Below are 26,454 nucleotides of genomic sequence, written 5' to 3' on the forward strand. Positions count from 1 at the left end.
CGCCAGAGACGGCGATCCGCCTGGGCCACCAGCCCCGCCGGCCGGGTCAGGTAGGGCCAGGTCGGGTGGCATCCCTCGGGCCCAACCCCGGCCGCAGAACTAGGACCGCCTTGGTGCCCCCACCTGGGGCGGCGAGGCCGACGGCCATCCCCACGGCCCGCCGGCGGCACTCGACGCATGCCCAGTTCGCCGCCGCCGGAGGGCTGGTTTCGGCGGCGGCGCCTCCCGCCCGCGGTGCGGTGACGCGTGGCTCCGGGTCCCTCCCCACCCGCCCGCCCTATAAGAGCGTTGCGGCGGCGGCCCCCTTCTCCTCGCCCCGCCGCTCGCCTCGCAGCCTGGTAGCCGCGCTCCTGTCTCTGTGCACAGCTGCAGCAGCCCCGCTCCCCCCGGCCCGCTCCGGCTCTGTTTCTCTGTGTCTGTGCCCTCTCGTCCGAGCGCTGCGCTGCGCTTCCCCAGTCGGTCGCCCCCGCAGCCTATGGCCCTGGAAGGCGCCGCTGCCGCCGCCTGTATTTCTGCTGTAGGTTCCCACATCCCTCTTTAAAAATTCCGCCTAAAAAGAGAAGACGATTTACCAAATCTTTCAGGCCGTTATCTCACGTGAGTACCGCTGCCGGGGTCCCAGCCAGGATGGGGCCCGCCCCGCAGTGGGGGAGACGGCGGGAGGGAGGGAAGGGGCGGTGACACCCACCCTGAGCTCCGGAGCGAGCTGGGGCGTCCTTTGACACCAGTGGCGGGAGGCAGTGGAGGAGCTCTTCGCTCCCCGGGGCTTGGGAGGGACAGGCCATAGTTCCCCAAGCGCGAGGCGGGGAATGGGAGCGGTGGCCGCAGCACTCGGGAGGGGCAGCCGGCGGGCAGCACTGCCACCGGTCGCCGTGGCGGTACCGGGCGGGGAGGGGGATGGGGATGAGGCCGGTTCCTCCTGCTGCCCTTTCTCCGCCCGGCGGCGTGGGGCGAGACCGGCTGCCACCGGCGGCGGCAGATGGAGAGCGGCAGCATGAGTCAGAGCCAAGGCTCCCCCCCTTCTCCGGCGCGCAGCGAGGCGCTGGGCGATGCGGGGCCGCCGCCCGGGGAGGAAGCACACGGGCGCCGGGGTCGACAGTGCCCCGGAGTGTGTCTGTGGCGGCGGGTGGAGGGGGTCAGCGGCCGCCACGCTAACATGGCGGACAGCCCTGCGTGAGAGAGGCGGCGAGGCGGGAGCAGGAGGCCGGGAACCGGGGCGAGGGCTGTGCTAGGACCGCTGCTCGTTCTTCTCCCCCAGCTCCGCAGGGCACGGGAAGGTGGCGGGGCCTCCGGCTCTGCGGGGAAAGGGGGCTCGGCGGCCGCCCTAACATGGCGGATTCCTGCGGAGGGGGGCTGTGTGGTGTCTTTTCCCCTCAGCAGCCGGGCAGTGCCCCGCGGCGGGATACCCGTACCCCTCGGGCGTTGCTACCTCTCGCAGTGAGGCTCTTCCTGTGGAGGGGGCGAGGGGCATCCTCGCCTGGGCCCCTCAAGGAGAGGGGCTGCTCCGGACCTCGGCATGCCGTCACCGTGCTCTGTGGCAGCTGCCGGGCTCGGGAGCTCCATGCGGGTCCCGGCAGATCCCGTCCTCTCGGGTGCTCCCGTACGCAGGATGCTCCTTGAGGCCGGGGGGAGTAGCAGTGTGACATGCTTCCGGGCTGGCCTGGGTGACAGGGGTAGAAAGGCTGGAGAAGTGCTTCTGGCACGGCTGCGGCGGCTCCTTGCCTGCTTCTCAGAGGCCATGTTGTGTGTCTGTAACCGTAACTATCCATCCGGGCTCCCGCTGTCACTCTCGTCTTTGCCTCTCACCTGAGGGGTGCCCCCACGAGGCCTCACCCGTTCCCCTCGGCACGGTGCACAGGGGAGCACACCATGGATCAGGACAGCAGCGTGAGCTGTCAAGGCACTACACAAGGGGCGAGGGCATTGCACAAGTGACGCTTTCCGGGACGAGTGCTGGGATGACGGGGCAAATTGCCTTCATGCCATGGGTCCTCCAGCCTATGGGAAGTGGAACTCTTCCCTCCTGTTAGAAGTCCCCCCCCCGTTTGCTGTGGATGTTTGCTGGTCATCTCAAGGACACGTTTCCCTCTCTGCTTGGTCAATGTGTTAGTGTAGCAGCAGCAGGTTTGGTGCTGCCAGTCCTTCTGGAAGTCTCTTTGTTAAGCCTCAGCCTCTTTGGTTTAGCTGCCTCCATCAGTCCTTGTGGTCTGGTCAGTCACTGCTGTACTGGTGGCTCTCGGAAAATATGGAGAAAAAGGTCCAGTCACTGCTCAGTTGCTGGCTCTGTGTGTGTAAAACATGTGCACTTGGATGTCAGGGTATCCTGAGCATGAGTGTGTGCTTGCTGCAGTGCCGTTCCCTCTTTGGTGAGAGAGAAGTCATCAGAGATGGCTGTTTACTGGTTGTAAGAGAGCTGAAAGTATGGTGTGGGAGCAGGGGACTCATGCATGTGTAAGGGGCACAGTGCAAAAGCAGGAACGTGGCTGGTGTGGCCCATGAGGATGCCACAATGACTCCTTACTAGACAGCATTGCAGGTCTTTTCCAGTCAGCAGTATGGGCTCATCCTGAGTTCAGGAACGTGCGTCTGTCCTGAGGGAACCTGGCTTGTGGTGAGGAGGGAGGAAAGTGAATTTAAATCAACTTTTGAGCCTTTTTGAAGTGCATCTCCTGCAGTGCAAAATCCTGCACAGCTAACACGTGCAGTAGGCAGGAGAAGCGCTGCGTTTCAGACCTCTGCAGCAGTCTCCTGTGGCTGAACGGAATTTGATCGTGTAGTCCTAGTGGAATGTAGCCCCCCTTGAATGAAGACACCGTGTGGTGTCCAGTAAAGCGAGTTAGACCTGCCAGCCCTCCCAGCCAGATGCATGGCTCCAGCATGGCGGTGGGTTGGGGTGGGAATGCTTGCCCCACTTCTGCCCTCACCCTGGCTGTGGGATTTTTGGCTCTGAGGACGCTGCACTTGCCCGCTATTCTTCCCTGGATAATGCGTGAGGCAGCGGTGTTGGGGGGGGGAGGTGGGGGGTTGTGAATAATGGTGATGGTAGGAGGGGTTTGTTCCAGTCTGGACTGGTCCAGTCTAGTTCTTTCCTTCCTGTCACCGTGTGAACAATGCTGCTGCCGCCGTGGCTGATGCCTGCGACACGGCAGCCCCCTCCCCGTGTGCTTCAGGCTGTGGTGAGCTCCTGCCCTGCCTGCCGTAGGCTGTCCTACTGCCCCTATCCCTCCCGCAGGGCCTTCAGTTCGGGGGGAAGCCTGTTAAATCCCAGAAAAAGAGGGGTCTTGACAGGACTTTGGGAGGGGGATGGTGTTGTTTGGTGGCAGACACCAATGGGGTTTCTCCGGTGGGGGCAATCTTACGGAGGCAAGAGGTGGGCTTACCGCCTTTCAGCACTGCAGCCTGCCCCCCAGGCAGGCGACTTGTGTCTCTCTGTGCTGGAAGGCTGATGCAGGTGTGTTTGCAGCAATGCTGTGCTGTATGGTCTGGAAATGATTCCATCCCTTCAATTATAGGGAAGACGGAATACTCTGGGAAGGAATTAAGACTGTCCCTTCCTGAAAGGGAGGCTTAATTGTGTAATGGACTAATTTGGGTATAATGGCATATTTCAGTTCAAAATACTGTTGATGTAGCACAGGAACGATTGTGTTGTTGCTAGAATTCCTCAGGGACCTGTGCTTCCTTCAGGACCTGCTTTCCCTTGGTGACCACCTTGCCGTTACACCCTGGCCACTATTTGGGAAAGGCCTATTGTAACAGAAGAATAGCTGGAATTTTTGAGCACCAGAGTAACTTTGGTGCCTCCAACTCTGTCAGTTGGTGTAAATGTGCAAGGCCATAATATTGCAAGATTTTTAGGGTTTGGTTCATGAATATTTCAATCTCTGGTCACTAAAGTGTCTCCTCAGAAAGAGAAAGATATAGTATTTGAGTATCTCAAAGGAAATGAATCTGTGCCCAGTTTTGCAGGTCTGTCTGCATCAGACATGGGGAGCTGAGCGAGCTTGGTCCTGACTGGCAGGCCTAGGGCTTGCTGCAGGATGCAGTTGGTCCAGCAAAACTATGTGCTGTGGGTGACTGAGGGGTTATTTTCTTCCTCAGGGGACTGTTACTATTCATGTACGAAGTACAGCATGTCTGGTTGAGCTGCTGTCAAACTTGAGACACCTGCTAGTAGAGTATACTAATAGATGATACATAAATAATACATACATGTAGGTGTCACTTGAGTATTAAAAGGCAAAGCTACCTTGTCAATTATTCCTGCAACTCGAAGCTCACTGTTTAGCAAGAATGCTTTTATAACTACTTCAAGGCCCTTAAGCAATGAACACTTCATTGTGGCCACTCACTTAAGCTATTTTTCTCAGACTGGGTTTGTCCAAATAGGTTCTGGACATCTAACATACTTCTGCTTAAAATGGTAGTCCTGCTCTGTTGCAGTACAGCAAACCAACTCCTTGTGCTGGTTATAAAGCAGAGTAAAATTACTGTGATTGGAAAGGCTCAAATAGTACAGTTTTCCTCTCTGAATATTTAATATTGTCAAATCTACATGAAAGAAGGCAGTCAGACTATTTTGTATACATTTATGTAGCTCTTTCAGATAAATTTTTCTTGTTTAAAAGAAATTCTGAAGGGCAATTACAACTCGGCACAGCTCATAGTTGACAGTTGCTACAGAAAATGATCAGATTTCTTTCCAGCTCCACAGGAGCTTTCACTGCACACTTCCTTCTTGGGACATATGAAAATATTTACTGGAATAGTACTGCAGGTGATATTTGTCTGAAGCATGACTTTTTAAGTTTTTGTACTAAAGGTCATGCACTCTCCCTAAAAGCACCTGTTTTTAACAACTTGTTTTGTTGTGAAGGTAAACTTAATTCACAATCACTGGAAAATTGGTATGAGTTCTTGCATATAATCAGAGTAGCACTAGAAAATAGTGGAGCTACTAGTTAATTTTACGAAAGGGAAATGTTGCTGACTTTAAATGTGTACATGCTCTGAGAACTAACTTCTTGCTTTAATGGAAGATAAAACATTGTTCTACACTAATTCTAGCTGGCAAAATTCCTTAATATCTCATAATTTTGAAGCACTGAGGTTTAATGTTATATGCTTCAAAATGTTAATTTATATGGTAAAGCTGAAGAGATGGGTCTGTGGAATTGCATTCAGTCTGCAATTCAGTGTTTTACAGAGTACACTCATTTAGTTTTCTAATAGCAAGAACAAGTGGAAAAATGGACTTCAGCAGCTTGCTTAACTGTAATGCAGTTGAAAAGATAATCCTTTGGGTTAGGTGATTCCCAGAAGCCATTTTTTGTAGGCAACACATGTCTCAGTTAAATAGCGAGAGCAGCAAAGATTTATTTCTACAGTAGTTGGTACATTACACATTTCATGCCATAGACCACAGTGATTTTGTAGAAACTTCGTTTTATGGTGGGTTTACACATGACCAGTTCTGTACTGTATTTAATTCCACGAAAATGTCAGTTCCTTTTAGAAGGAATAACTACTCAACAGGGCTGGTTAATGTTTTCTTGACTGCTCTTTATGTTCATTGTGCTGTTCTGAGTACAGTACAATGTACTGAAGGTTTTGCCTTCATTTGAGCAAGCTAGCTTTGTACTTTAAAATGCTGCTTTGGCGTTGTGTGTAGTAGCCCTTAAGGGCAAGCTGAAATGTTTCCTCATTCCTGAAGGCAAGCATAAGTTTCTTTCTTTTCACTGTCTTGCTTGTCTCTAGATTTGTCTGTATGGTGTTCAGTTTCACTATATAAAGCAGTATTTTTCACCCACATAGCTTTTTCACCCACATGGTGTGTTCATTCACAGCAGAGGAAGAAAGAACATGGCAAGGGAATTCTAAAATAGAAAGGAAGTGGGGTTACAGGGTTAAAAATGCTTCTGGGAGGGTAGTCCAGTATTAAAGCATATTACCCTAAAGCAGGTTCATGTACAGCTCTTTGAAAATCTTTCAATTCAGACTTTGAAAGATAAGTACAAACAAGCACTTTCATGCGCGTAATTCATGTGTTTTAGCACTTCTTCATATGTCTGACTTGATCTGACTCAGAGTTCACATTCGAATCTTGAAAACTGAGCATTTTGATAATAAACTTTCATGGTGGGGTGTTGCAAGCCTCCTTAAAAGCATTACTGAAAAGACATTTGTTACATGTTGTAAGATAAAACTTTTATTTTGTTCTAGCTTGGAAATTCATTTTTGTATGTATTTTCTCCCACAGGGCAAAATCTCTGATCAAGTTTACAACTATCCAGAGGGTTTAGGAGAAGTGCTTTATAGAGAGCAGTTCGACTTCAACGCTGAGCCACCTTGGGAACCTAGCTGATGATAGTAGGGTTCCATCTCCTAACTTGTCCATGTAAGTATCTTTTGCTTTTCATCTGTATGCAGGAGGATAAGCTCTTCCAAAAAATAAAACCAGCATGTATTGGCTTTTTGGTAAGTAAGGGTAACTGTCTCAATGTTTCAATCAAAATTAAAAATACTGGCATGTGTATATGTGTGACTTTCCTTCAAGTGGAGTCTATAATTTTTACTCAAACAATACTTTTCTCAACAGAGTTATATGATTAATTTCTGAGAGACTTAAACATGCTTGAGTAAACTTTATTAAATAGTTATTTTTCTGAATTAGGGCTGTTTGCTACAGAAATCCTAAAATAAAATGCTATAACTTCAGTCTCAGTGATAATTCTAAATTCATGAATTGACACTTCATGACTGTTAACATTAAATCATTATTTGCTGTGGGATTTCTTAGGGTATTTTATGCTGAAATAGTAAGATCTGCTATTGTAAACAGTAACTAATGCTGATCATGAAGGGTGTGCCTTCCCAAATGCCTGTCTCCATTATTTACAAATTAGTATCCACTTCCACAAATAGTTGCAGTTGAGCTACAGTAGAATGTGGAATTGTGTTGGATGGAAATTGTATACCAAATTAAATGCCTTTGCATGTTTAAGAGACAAATAATTATTCAAGAGAAACAAGACCCATGATAACTGAAAACAAATGAGTGCACATAGCTGTCTTAAGGAGCACAGAAAACTCTGGAATGCATGTGGTTATCCTATTCTGTTAACATGAAGCAATAGCTTTATGTGGTTTTAACAAGAGCCTTAAATGCATTTATATTATCTGGGTTAAGTTGATTTTATATAGTATTACCTTTTTTTCCTGTCTAGCTGAAGGCATTTTTGTTTGGCTTAGTACCTATAAATTATATAATGTTTTTTAGTGTAAAACTTGAATGAGAATGCTTAAGTGCACCTGAGCCAGGTACCTTTTAAAGACCACAAAGAGTCCAAATGCAGGTTGCATTGGTATGTTTCCCAATAAGGTACTTAATATAGATGTCTATTCTTTGAAAATACTGCAGTAAGGGAAGGATGTGGTTTATCATGATAAACCAGCTTGATCTTCAGAGGTAATGCTCTTTTTTGTTTTGTTTGAAAATTACTGGATTAACCACGTATATCTGGTTCTATGTAGATGTCTGATCAAGTGAATACAGTTAACACTGAAAGTTCTCTGAATATCACTGTTACTTTGTGTCATGTGATTTTTGTAAGCAAAAGATCAGAAAAAGTTGTTCCTCTTGTTCAGTTTGAGTTCAGGTCACTCTTGTATGTGGGTAGAACTCCTGCATGATGTTTTACACTTCAAAAGGAATAAAGTAAAGTAGTAAAAGGGTAAGAAAGGCAGAATAATTGTTAGGAGGAGGGAGTTAATAAAGTAGGAAATCTGAAGGCACTATAAATGCATTTAATTTCTAAAACTGCTCTGAAGGAATTTTGGCTTTGACCAGAGTTTTTCTCCTAAAGGAGAAGGCTGTTCTGCTACCTTCATTGAGATAGTTTTTTCTCTAAATGTGCTGTGGCAAATAGTGTAAGGTATAGCTTATCCTAGAGTGGAAATATCACTGGATTTACTGTATTTGTAGCTGAATGTTCAGATGAGCTCTACATGGTTATTTTGAGCTTGGATCTATTATGTGTTCAGTAATAATATGCTGTATGCAAATATAAGTAGCTCAGTATTGAATGTAATCATGTAGCAGTAGTCTGTGAGTGTCTGTCAGTACCTGTTTTAGTGTGCTGAAGCGCAGGTAATTCCCTCAAACATAGCTAAGATGTAAGTTAGCCAGCTAATTAGTAGTTTGAGTCCTGTTTGGCTTGAAAAGTAATTTAATGAGGAAAAAAATCAATTGAGATTTTAAATGTAATTTTTATATTCCAGCGGAACTCAAATAAAAATCTCTCTGAAGATGTACTTACTACATTCCCACTGAACTTGCCTCCTTTTTATAGTTCTCTCCCTCCCATTTTTGTTCTTGTATTACACTGGCCAAGGAAGAACATGGGATTTAGTTCTGTCTTTTCAGGCTCTGGCTTCCTGAGCAATCTGGCAACTGTGGCCTGAAGTCTCGCTCCTTTTAAAATCTGTTCTATTTATTGCCACATCTGATTGATCAGAAATTTTAAGGAATTGCCATTGGAAATCTGATCTATTAATGAGCCCTTTCCCACTCTAGTGGAAGCAGTAGTTATCTGGACTGGGTAGCCTTTAAGTCTCTCTTGACTTTGTCTAAATGGGACTGGGTGGCAATGAGGGTACAGGAAGCAATGGGGAAGCTAACATTCACTAAGCAAGTGAGAGAAGAGGGAAGTAGCTGCTTGTACTGTCATGAAGAAGTGCTGAGATAGTACCACAGAACTGTCCATGCACTTACAGGACCACTCATTTTTGTAAGCTTTACTAGCTTATTGGCTTTGAATAATGTATTCAAACTTCAAGAAAACAGAAGGAGGTTCCTGAAGGCATGGCTGCTGTAGAAAGTGTCAGATCGGGCATTATTTATTATCTGCCCCCTTTGCTTGCTCACTTAAGCGGAGATGCTCTTGTTACATTGCTCATTTAACTGTGTGGAATATGCCTGAGAGAATGATAGCATGCAACTAGAGCTGTAGTCTATGACCCTCAGTGGATTTGTACTCGGAGGCAACTGGGGTAATGCAAAATGTCCACTGTCATTGTGAATAAAGACTCCTACTTCAGCATTTTCAGCTGGGTAGTGGCTGCATTCAGCTAACAATGATAAAGATGTAAGTTGGTGAAATGGCATCTTGGATTAAAGATACTCCCATTATAAATAGTCATTTCCTGTGCTGAAAACAGAGGACTCGTGTTTTTACTTTTCTAGTCTTCTTGTTCTGTACTTAATTCCAAATGTTAGTGACAGAATGCTTCTACTTTATCTTTTACCCCTGAAGAATCAGTACTTTAAGGCATGCAAGATGAATGTACTTTATCTCTTCATGATTTTTGCATTAGCATAATTAATATTGTAAGTATTTTCTTTAAGACAAGTAGTTGAAAGATGTTATTGGAAGCTCATTCAGTTTGCAGGGATTGCTCTTCGAAGAGGAAGTTTTAATGAAAGAACCAGACCTCAAAGGTGTGGGTTGTTTTTTTTTTTTGGCCAAACAATATGTAAATCTGACAGTGTAAAGAAAAGCATTGAAAATTGCTTGTTATGGATGCTTGCATATAACAAGCACATGTTTTGTTAGTCACTTTTCAGAGCATTTTATTTTCTTCATACCATTTTATTTTACTCTTCTGTTCTCTGCATTAATTGCTGTGTTTAAATATGTAAGCTTTTATCTTCAAGTTCTTCATCTGGGAAGTCATTGTGTTAAACCCTAAAGAGCCTGAGGAACTAACTCTTACTTCAAAGAAAGCAATTGCATGCCTGTGTAGAAGTCTCATAGTCCTTGACAGCTTTTGTTTGCCCTAAAATGTATGTCCTGGAGCATTGTGCCGACTAATATTTCAGGTGGTAAAATGGGTTGTGTTACCACACTAAGTCTGTCAAATTATGACTTGCAGCAAGTCAGTACTTCCAGCAAGAACTGAACTCTGTACTGTAATGATTTCTGACTCGTCTTACAGGTACAGAAGTCTTAAACCATCCTCTCAGTTTCCTTCTGTATGTATTTATTTGATCTTTCACAAACTTTATCATTGATTCTCCTCCTCCCTCAGGAGGTGGGGTAGTCAGAACAGAGTAAGGTTATAGCACAATCCCAAATCCTTCTGCAGGTGTTATCTACTCCCTTAAAGAAACATTTCTCATGTATGCACTGTTTTCTGGGGGTGTTGTAGCCGTGCTGGTAAGAATTTGGTTTTCTGTTTGTAGAATGTTCTGTCTTCTTCTCAATAAGACTGAAAAGATGTCATTTATTCCAGAGCAGGAGAAACTGGAGAGAAATGGGCTGTGACTCCAAGGACAAACAGTTAGTGTTTTTTCTTTATTAGATGAATTTTGCTAAAGGAAAAAGCTTAGATGCTGTGGACATGCTTAGAAAAAGCAGTTGCTGTTCAGGAGCCTGGGTGAGGTTACACTAGGTTGTTTCTGGCTTACTGCAAGCTATTTTATTAAGTCTGTACTAGCATATTCCTTTTCATCTCTGCCTCTTGACCATAAGATACCTTTGGATGGATGAACTATAAGAGAAAGCTGTTTTAGGAAATAACCTTAGTCAAAGCTAATTTACCAGATAAGTGTTCTTTTTGTTGTTTCTGGAGAGTAGTTAGTGGTAAAGAGGCCTTCTCCCATGCTTCTGTTAAAGCAGTTGTCCCACTCAGGATCTCCCCTTAAGTAAAAGGGTAGCTTTAGGGGGAAAAGCATTCTCCTACACCATCTCTGTTTGAAAGCTATATACACCACAGTCATTAACTGTGGAAAAAAGCATTCTTTTAAGAGTACTTTAAAATCTTAAATCTACTCTGTTGTAACTTAGATGAACAACAAAACTTGAAGTAAAAAAGCCTAGCTGTTGTTTAGATCCAGCTTCTTCATTTGAAATACGAGGCACAAGCAATTAGCCTGGGGGGGGGGGGGAGTATGTGTCTCCTGAATCTAAAAACCTGCTCAGTGCTGTGACTGGTTCCACTGGGACCTCTCAGCTAGGCACATCCATCAGAGGTGTTCGTTAAGTGGAAGGGACTCCTGGCAGTCTGCATGCTTCAGATTGTAGGAAGTTGCTTGTAGTACAAAACAGGCCCAAACCCACCAAAACTTTAAAATCTAAGTGGCACCCCTATGTATATATAGTAAGTAAATCCTTAAAATGCTTCAGTTTTGTCTTAAGGCTGTTTAACAGGTGTGTACAAAATGTCAGGGAATTGCAACCTTGTGATCAGAAAGGCAGCATTTGTCCAACTTGACTTAAATACTAGAAAGAAGCTCATATGAGGCGTCTGCCAGCAGTCACTTGCATGTGTTCAGTTGCAGGTATTGCAGTATTTACTGGTTGGGCGTGAATGGGAGGGGGAAAGAGGAAGTGGATCATGGAAGTTTATTCCCTACAGAGTTACTGTGTCAAAATGTTGCCATTGGGTTTTGTTGAACTTTTTCTAAAGTCGTAGGGCAGATTTGATGTGTCCTAAAGGTGCTATAGATCTAAATACAGCATGAACTTAAATTTTCCTTTAACACCCCTCTGTCACAAAAGGATTAAAAACTTGCGGGTTTTGGTTGATGGATCTGCTGAATGTGGAAATTGCATTGTTCTCGTGTGTGTGCACCTTGGTTGGTTTACTTATTCCTCTCTTTGGGTATTGCTTTTCTTGGAAGAAGACAACAGAAGTTTAATGTGTTTATTAACACATTAAACATAATGTGTTTATTAACACAACCAGGAAGCTTGAGGATGCATAAAGTACTTTTAAAACTTAAACATTAGGCTGTTTAAGTCATAATATAAAGAAATTTATGCTAAAAGAATTAAACTTTGCTGTTAGATTTTTTTTCTTCTTTTGATCTTTGTGTTTTGAATACTCCAGAACTATATCAAATTTTCAGTACAACACTGATGCAGCTTTTCTTTCCAGGGGAAAAAAAAATACCCAAACCAAACCCTTTTTGATATTCTGCTCCTGGAAATGATGGATATTTTATGGAGGTGAACGTGTTGAGGACTTTGTGCTAATCAGCTGCCAAATCAAGGATACTGATGAAGTACCTGTTCAGAGGGTGCCAGTAACTACAGAAACATGATGTGGTGTTCATGCTTGTTTCACCGATTCCAAGTCAAACTTGGTTCACAGCCTTGTGTTTTGTTTGCTGGTGGGTTTTATTAAGGAGTTTTAGCTGTTGCTCACAAACTTAGATGTGGCTGGCTGAAGACATTTTTCCTGGTTATTACCACTACCATTACCACTATTCATTGTTTTTATAATTGTAATTTACTTAAACCCTTACATCAGTGATAATTATCTTGCTCTTTCATGATTGCTTTGAATCTTCAGAATTCGCTTAAATAAGCATATGACTCACCATATTTGTGAGACAAGTTATGGTCTTGCCCAACATACTTGTCTGTTATCGTTCAGCTTCTGGGTAGAATGAAAATGCTTGCTGCCAGAGTTAATTCACCTGTCAGTAAATGCTTCTTGTAAGAAACATAGGTGGCATACTTGAGTTACATAGAAAGCACACAAAACCGATGGCTCTTTTCCCTGTTACTTGTGTAATGACAAGCAGGAGCAACTGCTGCTTAGTTGTCTTGGTATTAGCTTGAGCAAAACTAACTTTGTTCATATTATTAACAGTGTTAACCAAACTTACATTGCAAATTGTGGATTTTATTTTTTACTCTAAGGAGGTGGTGAAAGAAACACGAGACAGTGTTAATACCGTGGGCTTGTGACTATTTGAAGCCAAAATTATCTTGTTTTGAGAGTTTTGGTGAAGCTAACGCATACTATGCAACGTCTTCTGAGACACTGAAGAGTCTTGGGTGTTTGTGTAAGGAAGGAATGGGGCTAGCTGGCTGGTTTTGGTCAGTTGTGCTAGTCATAAAGTGATGGTTGAAACAAAGGAAGTCGGGTCATTTGGTTGCTATAAACTAATAAACTGCTTTTAAACAAGACCTGCAACTGTAATGGAATGTAAACTGCAGATTGCTGTATTCATAAAGTAGGGCTGACGAGTGTGTACAATCACCTGTTTGTGGCTTTCTGCTGTCTGATTTTTGAGACCAACTATTTAATCAATATTCTAAGACTGTATATTTCACACTGTTTTCTGTCTAGGGATTTCACTGATTCAGGTTGTCTTTTGGAGACCACTGCTTGTAAACAACATCTGATTTACAGTGAAGGTCTGAGGGTAAACAAGATGCAAATAAGGCTGGGTTATAACTGTTACTTTTAACACCATTTACTGAGATTGTCACTTTTAAAACTACTTCTAGCTAGTGACATCTTTCTGTTAACCTTTACTGAAGTAAAGACTTCCAAGTATTGTAGGCGATCTTATGAGCAGAACAACAAAATGTCTAGTAAATACAATGTATGAAGGCAATGGTTATGAATTAGCATCTAAACAAAAAATTGAATGTTAACGTAAAGATGTGAATCTTAAATATCAATGTTAACATTTAATAAACTACAAGTTTTCTTTAACAAATCCAGAAATATATTCAGTTTTCTAGTTGCACACTTGGATACTAACGTCACTTAAGAGGCTACACTTAAGAATAGCTGAACTGAGGTGTTTGTAGAAGTATGCTACACTTGTGGTATTTTCATAGTTTGCATAAGCTCAGCACCGATCAGTGTGCCAATCATCTGGGATTCTTACGAGCAGCCTTGCATCAGTGGTTTCTTATGTCTTTAAGTTCGTATCAGATTTAAAATATGTAGCTTCTGTTTTATTCAGTAGATTTGCTCTGTCCTTATCCCTGGCAAATGGAGGGTGAGCAGAATAAAAAAAATCTTTGGTCTGGGGTGTGTGTTACTGTTTGTAGTACATTAGATGTAAAAAGCTCTTTCTAACTTTGAAGTAGTGACACAGTATGCTCTATGCCTCTTATTCGTTGTTTTATGTTTCCTTTTACAGTTTGTTGCATAATTTAAGGACCCGGATATAAGGCTTGGAAGCCCATCCCTTGTGTTTCTTGGTTTATGACTGTCGGCTTTGTGGAATACGGCTGAGATGAAAGGATTTCTTGAGGATGCAAATTACTCCATTGGTCTGTTGGATGAAGGAGCAACTCTTGCAGATGTTATTGACAACTGTATTTATGAACACACTCATGTAAGTTTTGGGATTTTTTTTTTTTCAATTTTCCAAATCTTCTCATTTAGTTATCCTAAGTTTTCAAACTTAAGGTAAAGGTATCTAGCACTGACCTGACAGCAACAGAGGAACAGTTGCTAAAACTCACCTGATGTAGTTTCCTCTTAATTTTTTGCTGTTTGATTGCCTCGGGCTGAATTCTTTTGGGGAAATTTGGGCAGTGATTATTACCTCTCTGAATTTAGCCAGCAGGAAAGTAATCTTGCTGATGTAATAACATACAGGTTCCCACCTCATTGTTTCTAGAGATTTTGTGATCAGCGGGATTTAGACCAGGAACCTGAAACTGGGCAAGTGGGTATCACTGAGATAAACTTTTTTTTTTTGTCTCCCTAAAAATATACCAAAGTTTAGACAAAGATATATGCTGAGCCACTTTAAAGCCGTGTTTAACATTTCTGTGGTCCATCATCATTGTATGGTTATGCGTCTTCCCATGACCCTTCTCTTCATTGAAAATGGGTACAAGCATGTTGTGATTTCTTTCAAGAAACTAAACCCATTACAGTTTAGAAATCTACTGGAAAGAAACTTAAATAATTCTGTGTATACAATACTAGTTTTATTGAATAAAGCTACACTCCTTACGAGGCAAGAAGATGTGGTAGCCTTTGTTTTATAGACAAGGTTGTACAAAGAGCGAGCTTTACAAGTTTCAGTAAGCAAATCCTGTATCCTTAATGTGCCATACCTGTGAGTTGTTAACGTTCTCCTTGGTTTATCAGAGCTAATGTTAAAGCCGTGCTCAACTATAGTACAACAAATAGCTAAGTCCCATGGCCTTCTGAACTCAGGTGTAGGGTTCCCAAATCCTGATTCCTAATATTCTTTTTCTGTCTAGCAAATAAATAGGTAAACTACTGGCAACATGTCATGTCTTCAACCACTGACTGGCTCACAGAGGATAGCTGCCTCCTGCTGCTTTCATTTACTCCTTTAGCTCAAGGGGTAGAGGCCTGTGCCATGGATCTAAAGCTCCAGATCCCATTCCTGCTGGTGACCCGTACAGGGGGTCAGTATGCTTCCACCCGATGGAATTTCTATTTGTGTTTTTTAAACAGAAATAAAGACATTGTATACAATAAGCCACAATTTAGTTTCATATCTGCAAAGTCAAGTGTTAGAATTAACATTTGATGTACAGTCTTAATTCAGATTGATTGTTTACTTGGTGATGGTCTTTGCTATACAGTAGGCCCTTCCTTTACAGGAACTTTACTGAGTGTACTTTGTAAACAAAGAGAATCATCTGTTTGAATTTCAGTCCACTACATCCACACCGTGACTTGAGAAAGACTATGGTGGCAGATGCACAAAGGGGGCTATTAACAACAAAAGTGTGCATTTTCTTAAAGATTATGTATTTGACTCTGCAGCCTTAACACACTGAGTTTAGTTCTTAAAATTCTGGTTGAACTTTGTGCTCCACAGCATGTGGAGAACCGTCTCAAACTTGACTTCCTGAATTAAAATACTATCAAACAAATTTTCAGTAAAATGAGCTATTAGCTACCTGTTAAAATAAGGGGTAGTGCATTAGAATTTTTTCCTTATATAATAAATTATTTTGATTCTGTGGAAGCTTTTGTCCCAGTGGATTTTCATCCTACAAAAAATTGCAGACATCTGAAATGACAAAGTTGGAAGAGATTTGTAACATACTGTGCTTAGAGAAAATCAGCATTTGGCATTTAAGTAGTATCTTTTGTTCAGGAACCTCAGAATATTGTCTAAAAACATTTGTAATTTCTCTGAAGTGGTAGGTATCCCCTCTTTGGTTTTTAACTAGTTCAAATTGCTAGGTGAAATAAAATACAAAAGCATTGTTCAAGGTCAAACCTAAAAGTTAATAGCAGGTGAAAAAATGTATATAATTCTTTAGGACTATTTCATGGGTTGTTTATGTTTTGACAGCAAACCCTTAATTTCAGACATTTTATTTTCCTGTTCTTCCTTTTTTAGACTGGAAAAAGAGCATTTTATGTTGGTGATCTTGGAAAGCTTGTAAAGAATAACATACAATGGCAGAATGTGATGGCACCAATAAAACCATTTTATCCTGTAAGGTGCAATTCTACTCCAGGTGTACTCGAAATTTTGGGAACCCTTGGCGTTGGATTTGCATGTTCCAGTAAAGTAAGTTTTTCTTGTCTGTGTATCTGTGTGCCTGATTTTCTTCCATATGTCTGCTGTTTTAAAATCAGCTTTTTTCTATTAACTTAAATGGTGAACTCCTGTGTAACTGCCTGTAGAAAATCTATACTTCTGCCCTAGAAGTGATGGATAGTTTTTTCTTTAGTGTATTTTACACCTTAGTACATCTAATAAATAATAACTTAGCACATCTAATAAAGATTCCATGAATATGGTGCACTGGACTGTGTCAAATGCTCCTGCTCTGGTATGCTCCTGTTTTTCAGTCTGAAATGGCATTGGTACAAGACCTGGGCATTTCTCCTGAAAACATAATATATACAAATCCTTGCAAGCAAGCTTCTCAGATAAAGTATGCAGCGAAAGCTGGGATAAACATCATGACTTGTGACAATGATATTGAGCTGAAGAAAATTGCACGTAACCATCCAAATGCCAAGTAAGTGTTGAAATTCTGGCTTTGCTGCTTATGTGGGGGAAACATAATTTTGCCTGTATTCTGGGTGGTTGGAGTTGCAAGCAAGGTACACGACCTCTTTAATGCAGTTCACTTCTATTTGCTCTTCTCTCTGTCTCCTTTGAAGATAGCTTTTTTTGCAACTGTTTCTCTCTACTGGGTCTTCCTAATATGATAATAAAGCCCTTGTTTGGGGAGAAATATTACATTTTTATTTCAAACGGCAATCTTCAGGTAAAGGTTTCAGTGCTAAAAGTTCGGAAGTCTGGCACCTCATCATCTGCGAGTACATCTTCCTGCTCTGTTGTGGCTTCAGTATTTTCTTTCAGGGTAGTCTGGGTATTAGTGGCTTCAGCTGAAGTCAGGGCTGAGACTGTCAGCACGTGAGCATGCACACTGGGACCTATTGGGCTTGGGCATGCTCTGCAGGTGTATTAAATACACCTACAGGTATTTCCCCACCATTAAACAGTGAGAAATGTGAGTCCAGTTCTGTTTTCAGTCACTTCGGTATTGGCTGCAGCGCTTTCTGTGGGGAAGTGATCAAAGCTGATGTTCTGGTGGTTACATATGAGAACTGTATTTCTGCCAATGCATCCTGTCTCTTTTGGACTGACAGGTGCTTGTGTCATTGAGCATCAGGTCCCTCATATGTGAATACTTTGGCTGTGGCTACACCTGTAAGAAATGTGGAATCAGTGCCTAAGTGAATGTTGCAGTGCTTTCCAGTGATTAATGAGATAAAGCTTCCCACAAATGCCATCAGAGTACACCAAGAAGCTGAATTCCTGACATCCTTTACAAAGCCCTTGGTTTTAGATTGTCCTTCAAGTGTCATGTCTTCTCCCAGAACTCGGCTGTAGTTGTAGAATTGGGAAGATTCAACCAAGCTTGATATCTGGAGGCTGCTTAACCCACCTAGGTGGGTTTTTTACTGTTACTCTTCAGACTGCTTCAAGAATTAATATTATCATTACTAGGGATTACACTTCATCCTCATGGAAGTCCGTCGGTGCTTTGCATACTGGGAAGTACTTCCTGTGCAAAGAATGTTATGTGTAAAATGCTGGCCTTGACATCCTCCATGCATCTGGAAGGCTTAGTAATGCTAAAGCTGTCCCCTAATGTCACTAGTGTTCCCAGTCATCACTGGTGTTCTCAGTGTTAAGTTTTACATTGAGTTAGTTCTTTAGCAGCCTCTTTGGATGTTTATTGTAACATCCACAGCAGAAGTTAGGATGCAGATTTTTCTTGAGTCAGAGAAATTGTAAAGCAGGGAGAGAGAATGAAGGAGTTTGAGCTGGAGAAAACCAACATGAACTTGTTATTACTTTTCAAGGATCCTATAATCTAGTATTTGAAAAAGTTCCTGTTTACCAAGGACAAGAAACTCAATTTCTGCCATTTGCCATCTAAATTTTATAGAAACCCAATCTCCAGCTCTCCTACTGGGTAGAGATTTCTTCGCTTGTTTTATTACAGTTCTCTTACTTGAGTCATTGACAGTTTGCTGAAGTGACAGCTATGAATTTTCTTCTTTCTTTTCCTTGGTCGTAGTTTCAAAAAGTCAGAGCCTTCACAGAGCCTTGTTCTTCCTGTGTGTGGTTGTTACAGCTAGGTTGGCTTTTTGTGGATGAATCTAATTGTGCTTTGCCCGAGGAAATCCTGTTTAGCTGTAATTTTCCTTCTCATTTTCTAAAAACACTTGTAGCTTTCTGCACTGAACTTAATAATGGGCGGGTCTCTTTTTATAATTGAGTTTTATTCCTTTGGGAGTCTTAGTAAGTTAAATGACTGCAATTTCTTTTTTAAAGAAAGACACAATCTCAAAAGTCTTTAATTTCTTCATATTTGGCTTTTTCAGACAACAATTAACTACTGAGGTTGCTAGTGTAGTAAGAGCTCTAGTAGAGGCATGGTTGTTAAAGTATCAATGCTTCCTTAAAAATAAATAGAAAAACCCCAGTCACACATCATGCTCTAGCTCTGCACTAACTGCTGAAACCTTGGAAGAAGAATCCTACTAGTTTCAGATTTACGTTTTTAGTGGTTTGCACAAGAAAAGTATCTTGACTCACTTATAATGGTGCCATAAAAACTCATCAATAAAACTTAGGTGTCTTTAAGGAATGGTTTTGTCTAATCATAATGTGGTTATAAACCACAGTATTTATGTATTTGGGTTTTATTTTGGGGGGGGGGGGGAGGGTTGTTTTATTTGGGTTGTTTGTTGTTGGTTTTGTTTGGTTTTGTTGTTGTTTTTTTTTTTACATTCTAGAGTTTAACTTCTGGCACTTTTTTCTTCATTACATGTAGCACTTTTCAAAAGTGTTTTACAAAACACTGACTACAGCTTTGAACAGAATTGTCTGTGCTAGTGGGGAAGGGCAGGGAGGTTGTCAGTTTCTCAAGATGAATGGTATAAGTTAAACTCAGCAGGATTGCTGGGCAGCCTGTGTGAGCACTTAGGATTGCTTTATTTGCTTTTTACCAAATGAATTTTAAAAACATCATGGGATGTTTGGAAAGGGCTTTTAGAAGTCAAGGTAGCTGTTGGGCCAGCGTAGCTGTCTCACTGCATGAGACTATAAAAGATGGTACTTGGTGCCTTCCTGCTCCACAAGTGTCCTCGCAGAAGGAGCAGGGGACAGGTTGATACCCCCACCCAATCCCCGTGTGCTCAGCTAGGCGGGAGGTGGAAGGATTTGGCCAACGTGTGCTTTCAGTGTGTCAGCCTCGTGCCTTCTGCTGAGTTTAACCAAACCTGATACCTGACTGCCTGAAGGAGAATCTCCGTGATCTCCTTTGGGCTAGGAAGGAGGACAGATAGGAAAAGCATATTACAGTCTTAACAGTTTTATGAGGAAGTATACTTTATAGAAGGTAACATTCTCTTTTATTACAGCACTCAACAGACTCTTGCTGCTGCAAAAGAGTCTTAGTTGCTGCATTTCGAAATCCCTTGTCCTTGTTGGCTCCATGTTTTAGCCCCTAATTGCTAGTTTTTTCTCTGTACAGGATTGTTTTTATTAGGTTCCCTTGACTCATCCATCGATGGAGCTGGAGTACTGACAACATAATCAACACACTTCTGATCTGACAGTCTTCAGGCTTCACATGTGCTGATGATGTAAACCAACTGCCCCAATCATCTTCCCCTTCTCTTAGGCTCTTACTGCACATTGCCACAGAAGACATTACTGCTGATGAGGAGATGAATATGAAGTTTGGCACCACCCTGAAGAACTGTAGACACCTCATGGAATGTGCTAAGGAGTTGGGAGTCCAAATAGTTGGTGTCAAGTGAGTAACTTTATTGTTCTCTGCTTGGCTGAGCAGATGTTTGTATGATGAATTCAAGGTGCAGAATACAAAAGAACTTTTTCCCCCTTTGGCACTATTATACAGGGTGAAAAAGAATAAAACCATGAAGCTTTTGGATCATTTTTGAGCTTTTGTTTGCAAGCAGAGCACTAATATACAAGCAAAAACTAGCATGAAACAAAGTAATTATCACAGACATCAAAGCAATTTGAAATTCTCCTGTCAGCATAAAAGTGAAGTTTAGAAACTATTTTCTAACCATATTCTTGAACTTCTGTGGTAATTTGATCTGTATTTTTCACACAACAAGCAGCATAATACATAAGTGCCAGTATAGCATTGGAATAGTTTGGACAGACTTTGAGGTAAATGTAGGCTTGGATTTTCTAAGAGTTAGGTCCTGTGTCACTCTGATCATATCAAGAAAAAATACGCGGCTCCAAGTTTTTGACTTGCAGACGGCAGGAATGAATCCTGGTGTTCAGAGAGCTTCCAAGTGATCAGTAATATTTTAAAGTTTGATAACTATTTTATTATATGGAAGTAAAATGCCTGTAAAAGTCTTTGTTCTGTCTGCCTTCAGCTACTAATGTGTCATGTGCTCATGAATGTTTTTAAGAAAGGAACCAAACAAGTAAAAGAGGGTGGGTTATCAAGACAATAAAAAGTATTTAAAATGGAAGCCAGGTTTTGAGGATTTTAGACAGATTTATATCAAAACAGTTCTTTAAATTGATGCTAAGCAATAAATGTACTATAAAGTTTTAAAACCAGGTAAGCTTAAAAAGTGACCTTTGCCTCAAAATGGCATTGCCATGAACTTGGAGTAGAGAGTATTGTGGCTCAGATGTGTGTGTGTATGCTGTGTCCAGAACCAGCAGATCATACTAGTCTTTAGGAAACCTGTGGGAATGTTAGCACTTGCTTTTAGCACCTCAGTTACTACCAGTATTATAGCAGTACTTAAACCTTATGGACAAAGAACCAGAGGGGATTCAGGAGCTTGTGGGGGGCATCAGTACTGCTTCTGATGACATGCTCACCACACTGTTGGGCCTTGCTGTGGAATAAGGACCTGGGCTGGGTGAAGAGGATTCAGAATAGGGTGGCAGTGGGACATACCTCACCCTTCCCTGAATGCTGAAGAGAGTAAATAGTGTGCACTGGACAGCCCTAGCTTGGAGAAGAAAACTGGATAGCTTAGGAGAGAGAGTATACAGGCAATGCAGTACAAAGTAGGTTAAGAGAGGGGAGATTGAACACAGATACTGCATTAGCATTTGGCAGCCACTGAAGAATAAATCTTAACCACTTTGATAGTGAATGCTAAGAAATAACAGATTTACTCAACCTTTCAAAGATGAGAATATTGTAGGACATTCTTAACATCAAGAGTAAATCCAGTGGTTAGAAGGTGTTAATCTTTTGAGCTTATTCTTTGCACAGTTACTGTATTATCGTCTAAGCTTGTCTTGAGCCACTTGGGAATGAATTACTTCCAGTGCTGTTTTAGATGGTGAAACAGTTTGCTTTGTCTGAAAGCTGCACTATTCAGTGTACTAACTGAGGTTTTATTTCTTTCAGATTTCATGTTTCAGGCTCTTGCAAGGAACTGCAAACCTACATTCATGCTATCTCTGATGCTCGGTGTGTGTTTGACATGGCTGTAAGTAGATGCACGCACACATGCAATTGCTGCAGTAGAGGATCCATTCTGTTCTAATCATTATTTCCAAAATATATCAGTGTAAGAAATGGAAGTTCTAGTGAGGGACTAAGTACTGTATTATGAAAAGTGGTAGAGGTGAAACAAACTTCATAATCCTAATTGTGGACAAAGGTCCACAAATGGGAATACTGTCCCACTGACAGGCAGTAGCCTTGTATACTGTTTGCAAATAAAAAGTTAGTTTCCCACTTCTGTTAAAAGATTTTCAAATTCAAATCTTAGTTCTGCAAATACACAGTTGATGTTTTCAAGTTATATTAAAATATTAAGGATTTCTACATTGGCATTTATCATCATATAACCACTAATTTGATGTAGGTAATCTCAGATTAATAACTTAAGCATCGTAAGGAATAAAAGGGTTATGTTGGCGGTGGGCTATCCAAATTTGGATGGAAAGCAATGGATTTATTGGGTGCTTCAGATGACTCTTGTGAGTCTTATGTTCTGTGTGTATCTCTTGTATTGCAAAATTCAAAAATCCCTTCTCTGAACATCTGTCTTCCCCTGAGAAGCTTATAAACTAAATGGAGAAGACTGCAAGTCTTTACCCTTGTTACTGCAGTTAGTGCATTAGCTGTGACTGGTGACACACAACAGAACTGAAGTTCTCACTGATCTTCGTGCAGTTTCACTGCAGCAGTTTTGTCACATCAGCACTTTCCAAAGACTTGCATTAGACATATTTGTAAGTTCCTAAAATGTCTTTTGTCAGAATGTCCCACCCTGCTCAGCAAATACTGTCTGAATATAACAAATGCCACAATATGGGAGCTGATGTTGCTGTGGGACTTGAGAATTGTGCAGCCAGCCTCTGCTGACATCCCAGTGCTGTCACTACCAGGTTTAATGGAGCTATGCTAATTTTTATGATGCTGTTACTCCCTCACTAGATGTACTCTGTTCAAAAGTATAAATACCTAGAAAACAACCACAGTAAGGAGCAGCAAAAGAGTGTTTTTACAGTTGTAGTTGGCTGTGTACTTACATTCTGCCTACGCATTTTAGGAAGAATTTGGCTTTAAGATGAACATGTTGGATATTGGTGGGGGCTTCACAGGTTCCGAACTTCAGCTGGAAGAGGTATGTGATGTATTAGAAGTTGGAACTCCTTTTTATTTAGGAAGTTTAAGTGTTTAACCTTCAAACTGCAACTAACATTGATAGCTGAAACCTACTCTAAATTCTGTGTTCCAGTTCATAAGATCCTAATAGTTGGATTTATATTCCTTATCATGGGTAGTGAAATCAGTCATTGGAGGTCCCTGTTCACAGTGGGTGAATGCTGACTTGAACATGTCATGTTTAAATTACTACCCTAAGCCACTTTAACAATTCAACATCTTTGGCAGTTGACTGTTGTTGTCCAACTGGTTACCTTGTTTTGTGGTTTGGGCCAGGGTTGCTTAACATGCTTTAGATCAAAACCGTATTGCTGCTGTATGAAAGTTGCTGGTACTTTGGTTTGGCTGGCCTTTGCTTTGGCCTAAATGGGAGCTGTTAGTGCGCAGCGGCACATAAGACAATAGCCTGTTTTACACTGTCATGTTGTCTTCAAGACAAACTTCTTGAGTGTAGGACAGCAAAAATGATTCAGTGAAAAGTTATTAAGAGCTTTTCTTTCTTTGTTTTAACTGTTCTGTTACTTGCCCAGAACGCTTGTTAATCTTCAAATATCTGTTTTAGGATTCTGTCCTAATACAACAATATTGAGAACTGATAGGAGAAAGGCCCTTTCCTTGTTCTTGTGGATTACTATGTAATTTTGCACTATCTGTTGTGCTGGACAAACTTCACAATTACTTGTGGGGTCTTGTGTGTACCACAGCTTGCACTTTGTCTGCGAGGAGGGCCTGTGCAGTACTCAGACTCATGGTGCTCAGTGTAGAGAAGAATGACCCATTTTTTAAACACTTCTGTAAATTCTGGAACTGTGCTAAGACCATCTCTCAGAGGAGAGGAACAGCACAGGCCTGTGGTGTGCTTACTAGAACTGTTGCTGACTGAACGTGTGTGTGTGTCTGATACATAAGTAAACTGAGTTTCTTTGGTCTTACCTTTGACTTCCATTTCTAGGTTAATCACGTCATCAGGCCATTGCTGGATGTCTACTTTCCTAAGGAATCTGGTGTTAATGTGATTGCAGAGCCCGGGTGTTACTACGTTTCATCTGCATTTACACTGGCAGTTAACATCATTGCGAAGAAGACTGTTGAGTATGATAAACTTCTTCCTTCTGGAGGTAAGGGTCATATTTATCTTCTACATATTATGAATCAGTATAGAATTGCCCTCTTCTGGTCAGATTGGACTAGTTTGTCTTAGTGCGTATTTAATTCATTCCCTTACATTTGCACTATAATCTGCCTTTGGGGTTCTGACCATACCTTATCTGTAAATGTCACTTTCTTCGTTACATTTATGTAACACTTGTTTCCTTGCAAGGTTTGACTTCTCAATGGTTAAACCTATATTGGGTGCTTTTCAAAATGTATTAGGAGGTCCTGTGTTAGAAGAACATAGAGACAGCCACTTCTTTGTTACAGGAGAAAAAAATGGATTTATATTCTTAACTGATTATTAGTGACCGTATTCATTTTATTAAACCTCACACTTAATGTTGTAACTGAATTTATAATCTGGTCTCACACAGATTACTCTGCTTGTATATACGGAACCCCCTTGATAGGAAAAGCAGTTGACTTAAGTTAGATTGCAAAAGGACTACTTATGACCAAAAATGCATGCAAGACCACTTCTTTTTTACTTCCAGTGGAGCAAACCAGGAATGATGATGAACCAGTATTTACATATTACATAAATGATGGTGTTTATGGTTCTTTTGCAAGTAAATTGTCTGAGAAACTGAATACTATCCCAGAGGTTCACAAGGTGAGTCCTTCTGTATTCTTCAGAGGTAGTCCTTACTAGCCTTATATTTTGTTGTATATTTAACTCTTCATATGTATATAATTATTTATACTATTATAATAGTATATATTATATTGTAGTAGTATACTATTATTTAGAAAATTATCCTTAAGTATATTTGAAAATTGTCTTATTCAATAAACTGAAGCCTGAATTCCCTGAATCATTCCCATACAGAAATACAAGGAAGATGAGCCTCTGTTTGCAAGTAGCCTTTGGGGTCCATCCTGTGATGAGCTTGATCAAATTGTGGAAAACTGTCTTCTTCCTGAGTTGAGTGTTGGAGATTGGCTGATCTTTGATAACATGGGTTCTGGTACCTTAGGTGAACAGTCTACCTTTAACGACTATCAGAGGCCACTGATTTACTACATGATGTCTTTCAGTGACTGGTAAGGAAATTGTCTTGATAGTGGCAAGATTGTTTTTACTTCCCGCGGGTATGCTTACAGCCAAATGTAAATCATATTTGATGGTGAATACAGGAAGATGGAACCGAGTACAAGAAGGTGCGTTTTTAGTTCATGGGTGTTTGGTTTTTTACTGATGTCTGACTTTGCTTAGACTAAAGAGCTGTGACACCATGCCTGCTTCGCTTCAAGGTTGGCAAGGGAAAGCAAAATAGCTAGTGCTGACTGTGAGCACAGTGGTAACTGTCAAGCCTTTTTTACTGTTTGACATGGATTTCTGAGCTTTCCTAATACTGGTAATTGCAACTTGTGTACACTGTTAGCACTATCATTGTAGGCAGGAAGGGCAGTGAGGCTGTTGTGGAGATGGTGAGAGCCGGGGAACCTGTTCCAATACTGAGGCAGCCAGAGCCCTGTGCTTCCGCCAGTGCAGTTGTGGCCTTCCTGTGCCTGCCAAGCATGGCTGGCGGTCCCTGCTGCTGAGACCGGGGCCAACCTGCCCAGGGCAGCAGACTTCTAATGCTTCTGATATGAAATTGTACATGATAACACGTTATTGCAACTCTCACCATTGTCTGCTGCAGGGATGAGATGCAAGATGCTGGAATTGCTTCAGACACATTGATGAAGAACTTCTTCTTTGTGCCTTTGTGCATTCAGCTGAGCCCAGAAGACCGCTTTTCCACTGCAGCTTAAACAGGCATTAACGCTTCATTTAGACCTGCAGTTGCAAGTCTGTAGTTTGTCTGGTCAACATTCCAGTGTGGAAGAAATGGAACAATCTTGAATTCAATTCATTCTCTTCAAAACTTGAAAAAAATTAATAATAGCTAATGGGGACCAGGCAAAACAAGCTACAGCTACAATTCACGGGGGGTGGGAGGGTTAGATAATGGTGTCCAAATTAAAAATCAAGTTCATTCAACCCCTGAGCGTTTAAATATGCAACAAAATGGATGACTTAGTGGAGATGGAAACCCATCACTTGGGTTCTTCAACAGTTTACATACAAGTACACAGTTTTTATACTAAGGATTCCTGTTAGAAAAGTCTTGTAAAGTTACTGTCTTTCGCCCAGATATATCAAATGTCAGTGGGAGACCAGTGTGACTTCATTAGATGTTTAGTGTATTTAGAATGTGTAAATTTGTGCTTTGAACTGTAGTTTAATAAATGTAAAATTGCATCATAGTATTTGTTGTATTTGACCCTTGATGTATCCCCTGTATGACTGCAATAAAACTTTGTGTAGATTTTA

The 26,454-nt window shown here is 41.6% G+C and overlaps 1 protein-coding gene across 3 annotated transcripts; it reads left to right on the top strand.

Moving 5' to 3' along the window:
* The first annotated feature begins 312 nt into the window (after positions 1 to 312).
* Positions 313 to 26,454, top strand: AZIN1 (antizyme inhibitor 1). 3 transcript variants are annotated; one of them, XM_057408293.1, is made up of 13 exons: positions 313 to 597; positions 6,260 to 6,397; positions 11,941 to 12,175; positions 13,952 to 14,149; positions 16,154 to 16,327; positions 16,612 to 16,784; positions 19,971 to 20,105; positions 21,711 to 21,792; positions 22,864 to 22,938; positions 23,932 to 24,097; positions 24,629 to 24,747; positions 24,964 to 25,178; positions 25,781 to 26,454. In XM_057408293.1, exons 4-13 carry the CDS (start codon positions 14,048 to 14,050, stop codon positions 25,890 to 25,892), a joined length of 1,353 nt encoding a protein of 450 aa, XP_057264276.1. In that variant the 5' UTR covers positions 313 to 597; positions 6,260 to 6,397; positions 11,941 to 12,175; positions 13,952 to 14,047; the 3' UTR covers positions 25,893 to 26,454. The 3 variants fall into 3 exon arrangements, with proteins under 3 accessions (XP_057264276.1, XP_057264275.1, XP_057264277.1); XM_057408292.1 differs by lacking the exon at positions 11,941 to 12,175; XM_057408294.1 differs by lacking the exons at positions 313 to 597; positions 6,260 to 6,397; positions 11,941 to 12,175 and adding an exon at positions 15,033 to 15,203 and having other exon boundaries at positions 14,012 to 14,149.

This window comes from Pezoporus wallicus, unplaced genomic scaffold (genome assembly GCF_028554395.1).
Source record: "Pezoporus wallicus isolate ANWC-B61680 ecotype Strahan unplaced genomic scaffold, APGP_CSIRO_Pwel_v1 contig_3815, whole genome shotgun sequence".
Lineage (NCBI taxonomy): Eukaryota > Metazoa > Chordata > Aves > Psittaciformes > Psittacidae > Pezoporus > Pezoporus wallicus.

What these genes read in the sequence shown, in the direction of transcription:
- AZIN1 (XM_057408293.1), top strand. Translation starts at nt 14,048, where the DNA reads ATGAAAGGATTTCTTGAGGATGCAAATTACTCCATTGGTCTGTTGGAT. An exon ending in GATTTGCATGTTCCAGTAAA is followed by an intron (nt 16,328 to 16,611) that starts GTAAGTTTTTCT and finishes CCTGTTTTTCAG; the next exon opens with TCTGAAATGGCATTGGTACA. An exon ending in CTATCCCAGAGGTTCACAAG is followed by an intron (nt 24,748 to 24,963) that starts GTGAGTCCTTCT and finishes ATTCCCATACAG; the next exon opens with AAATACAAGGAAGATGAGCC.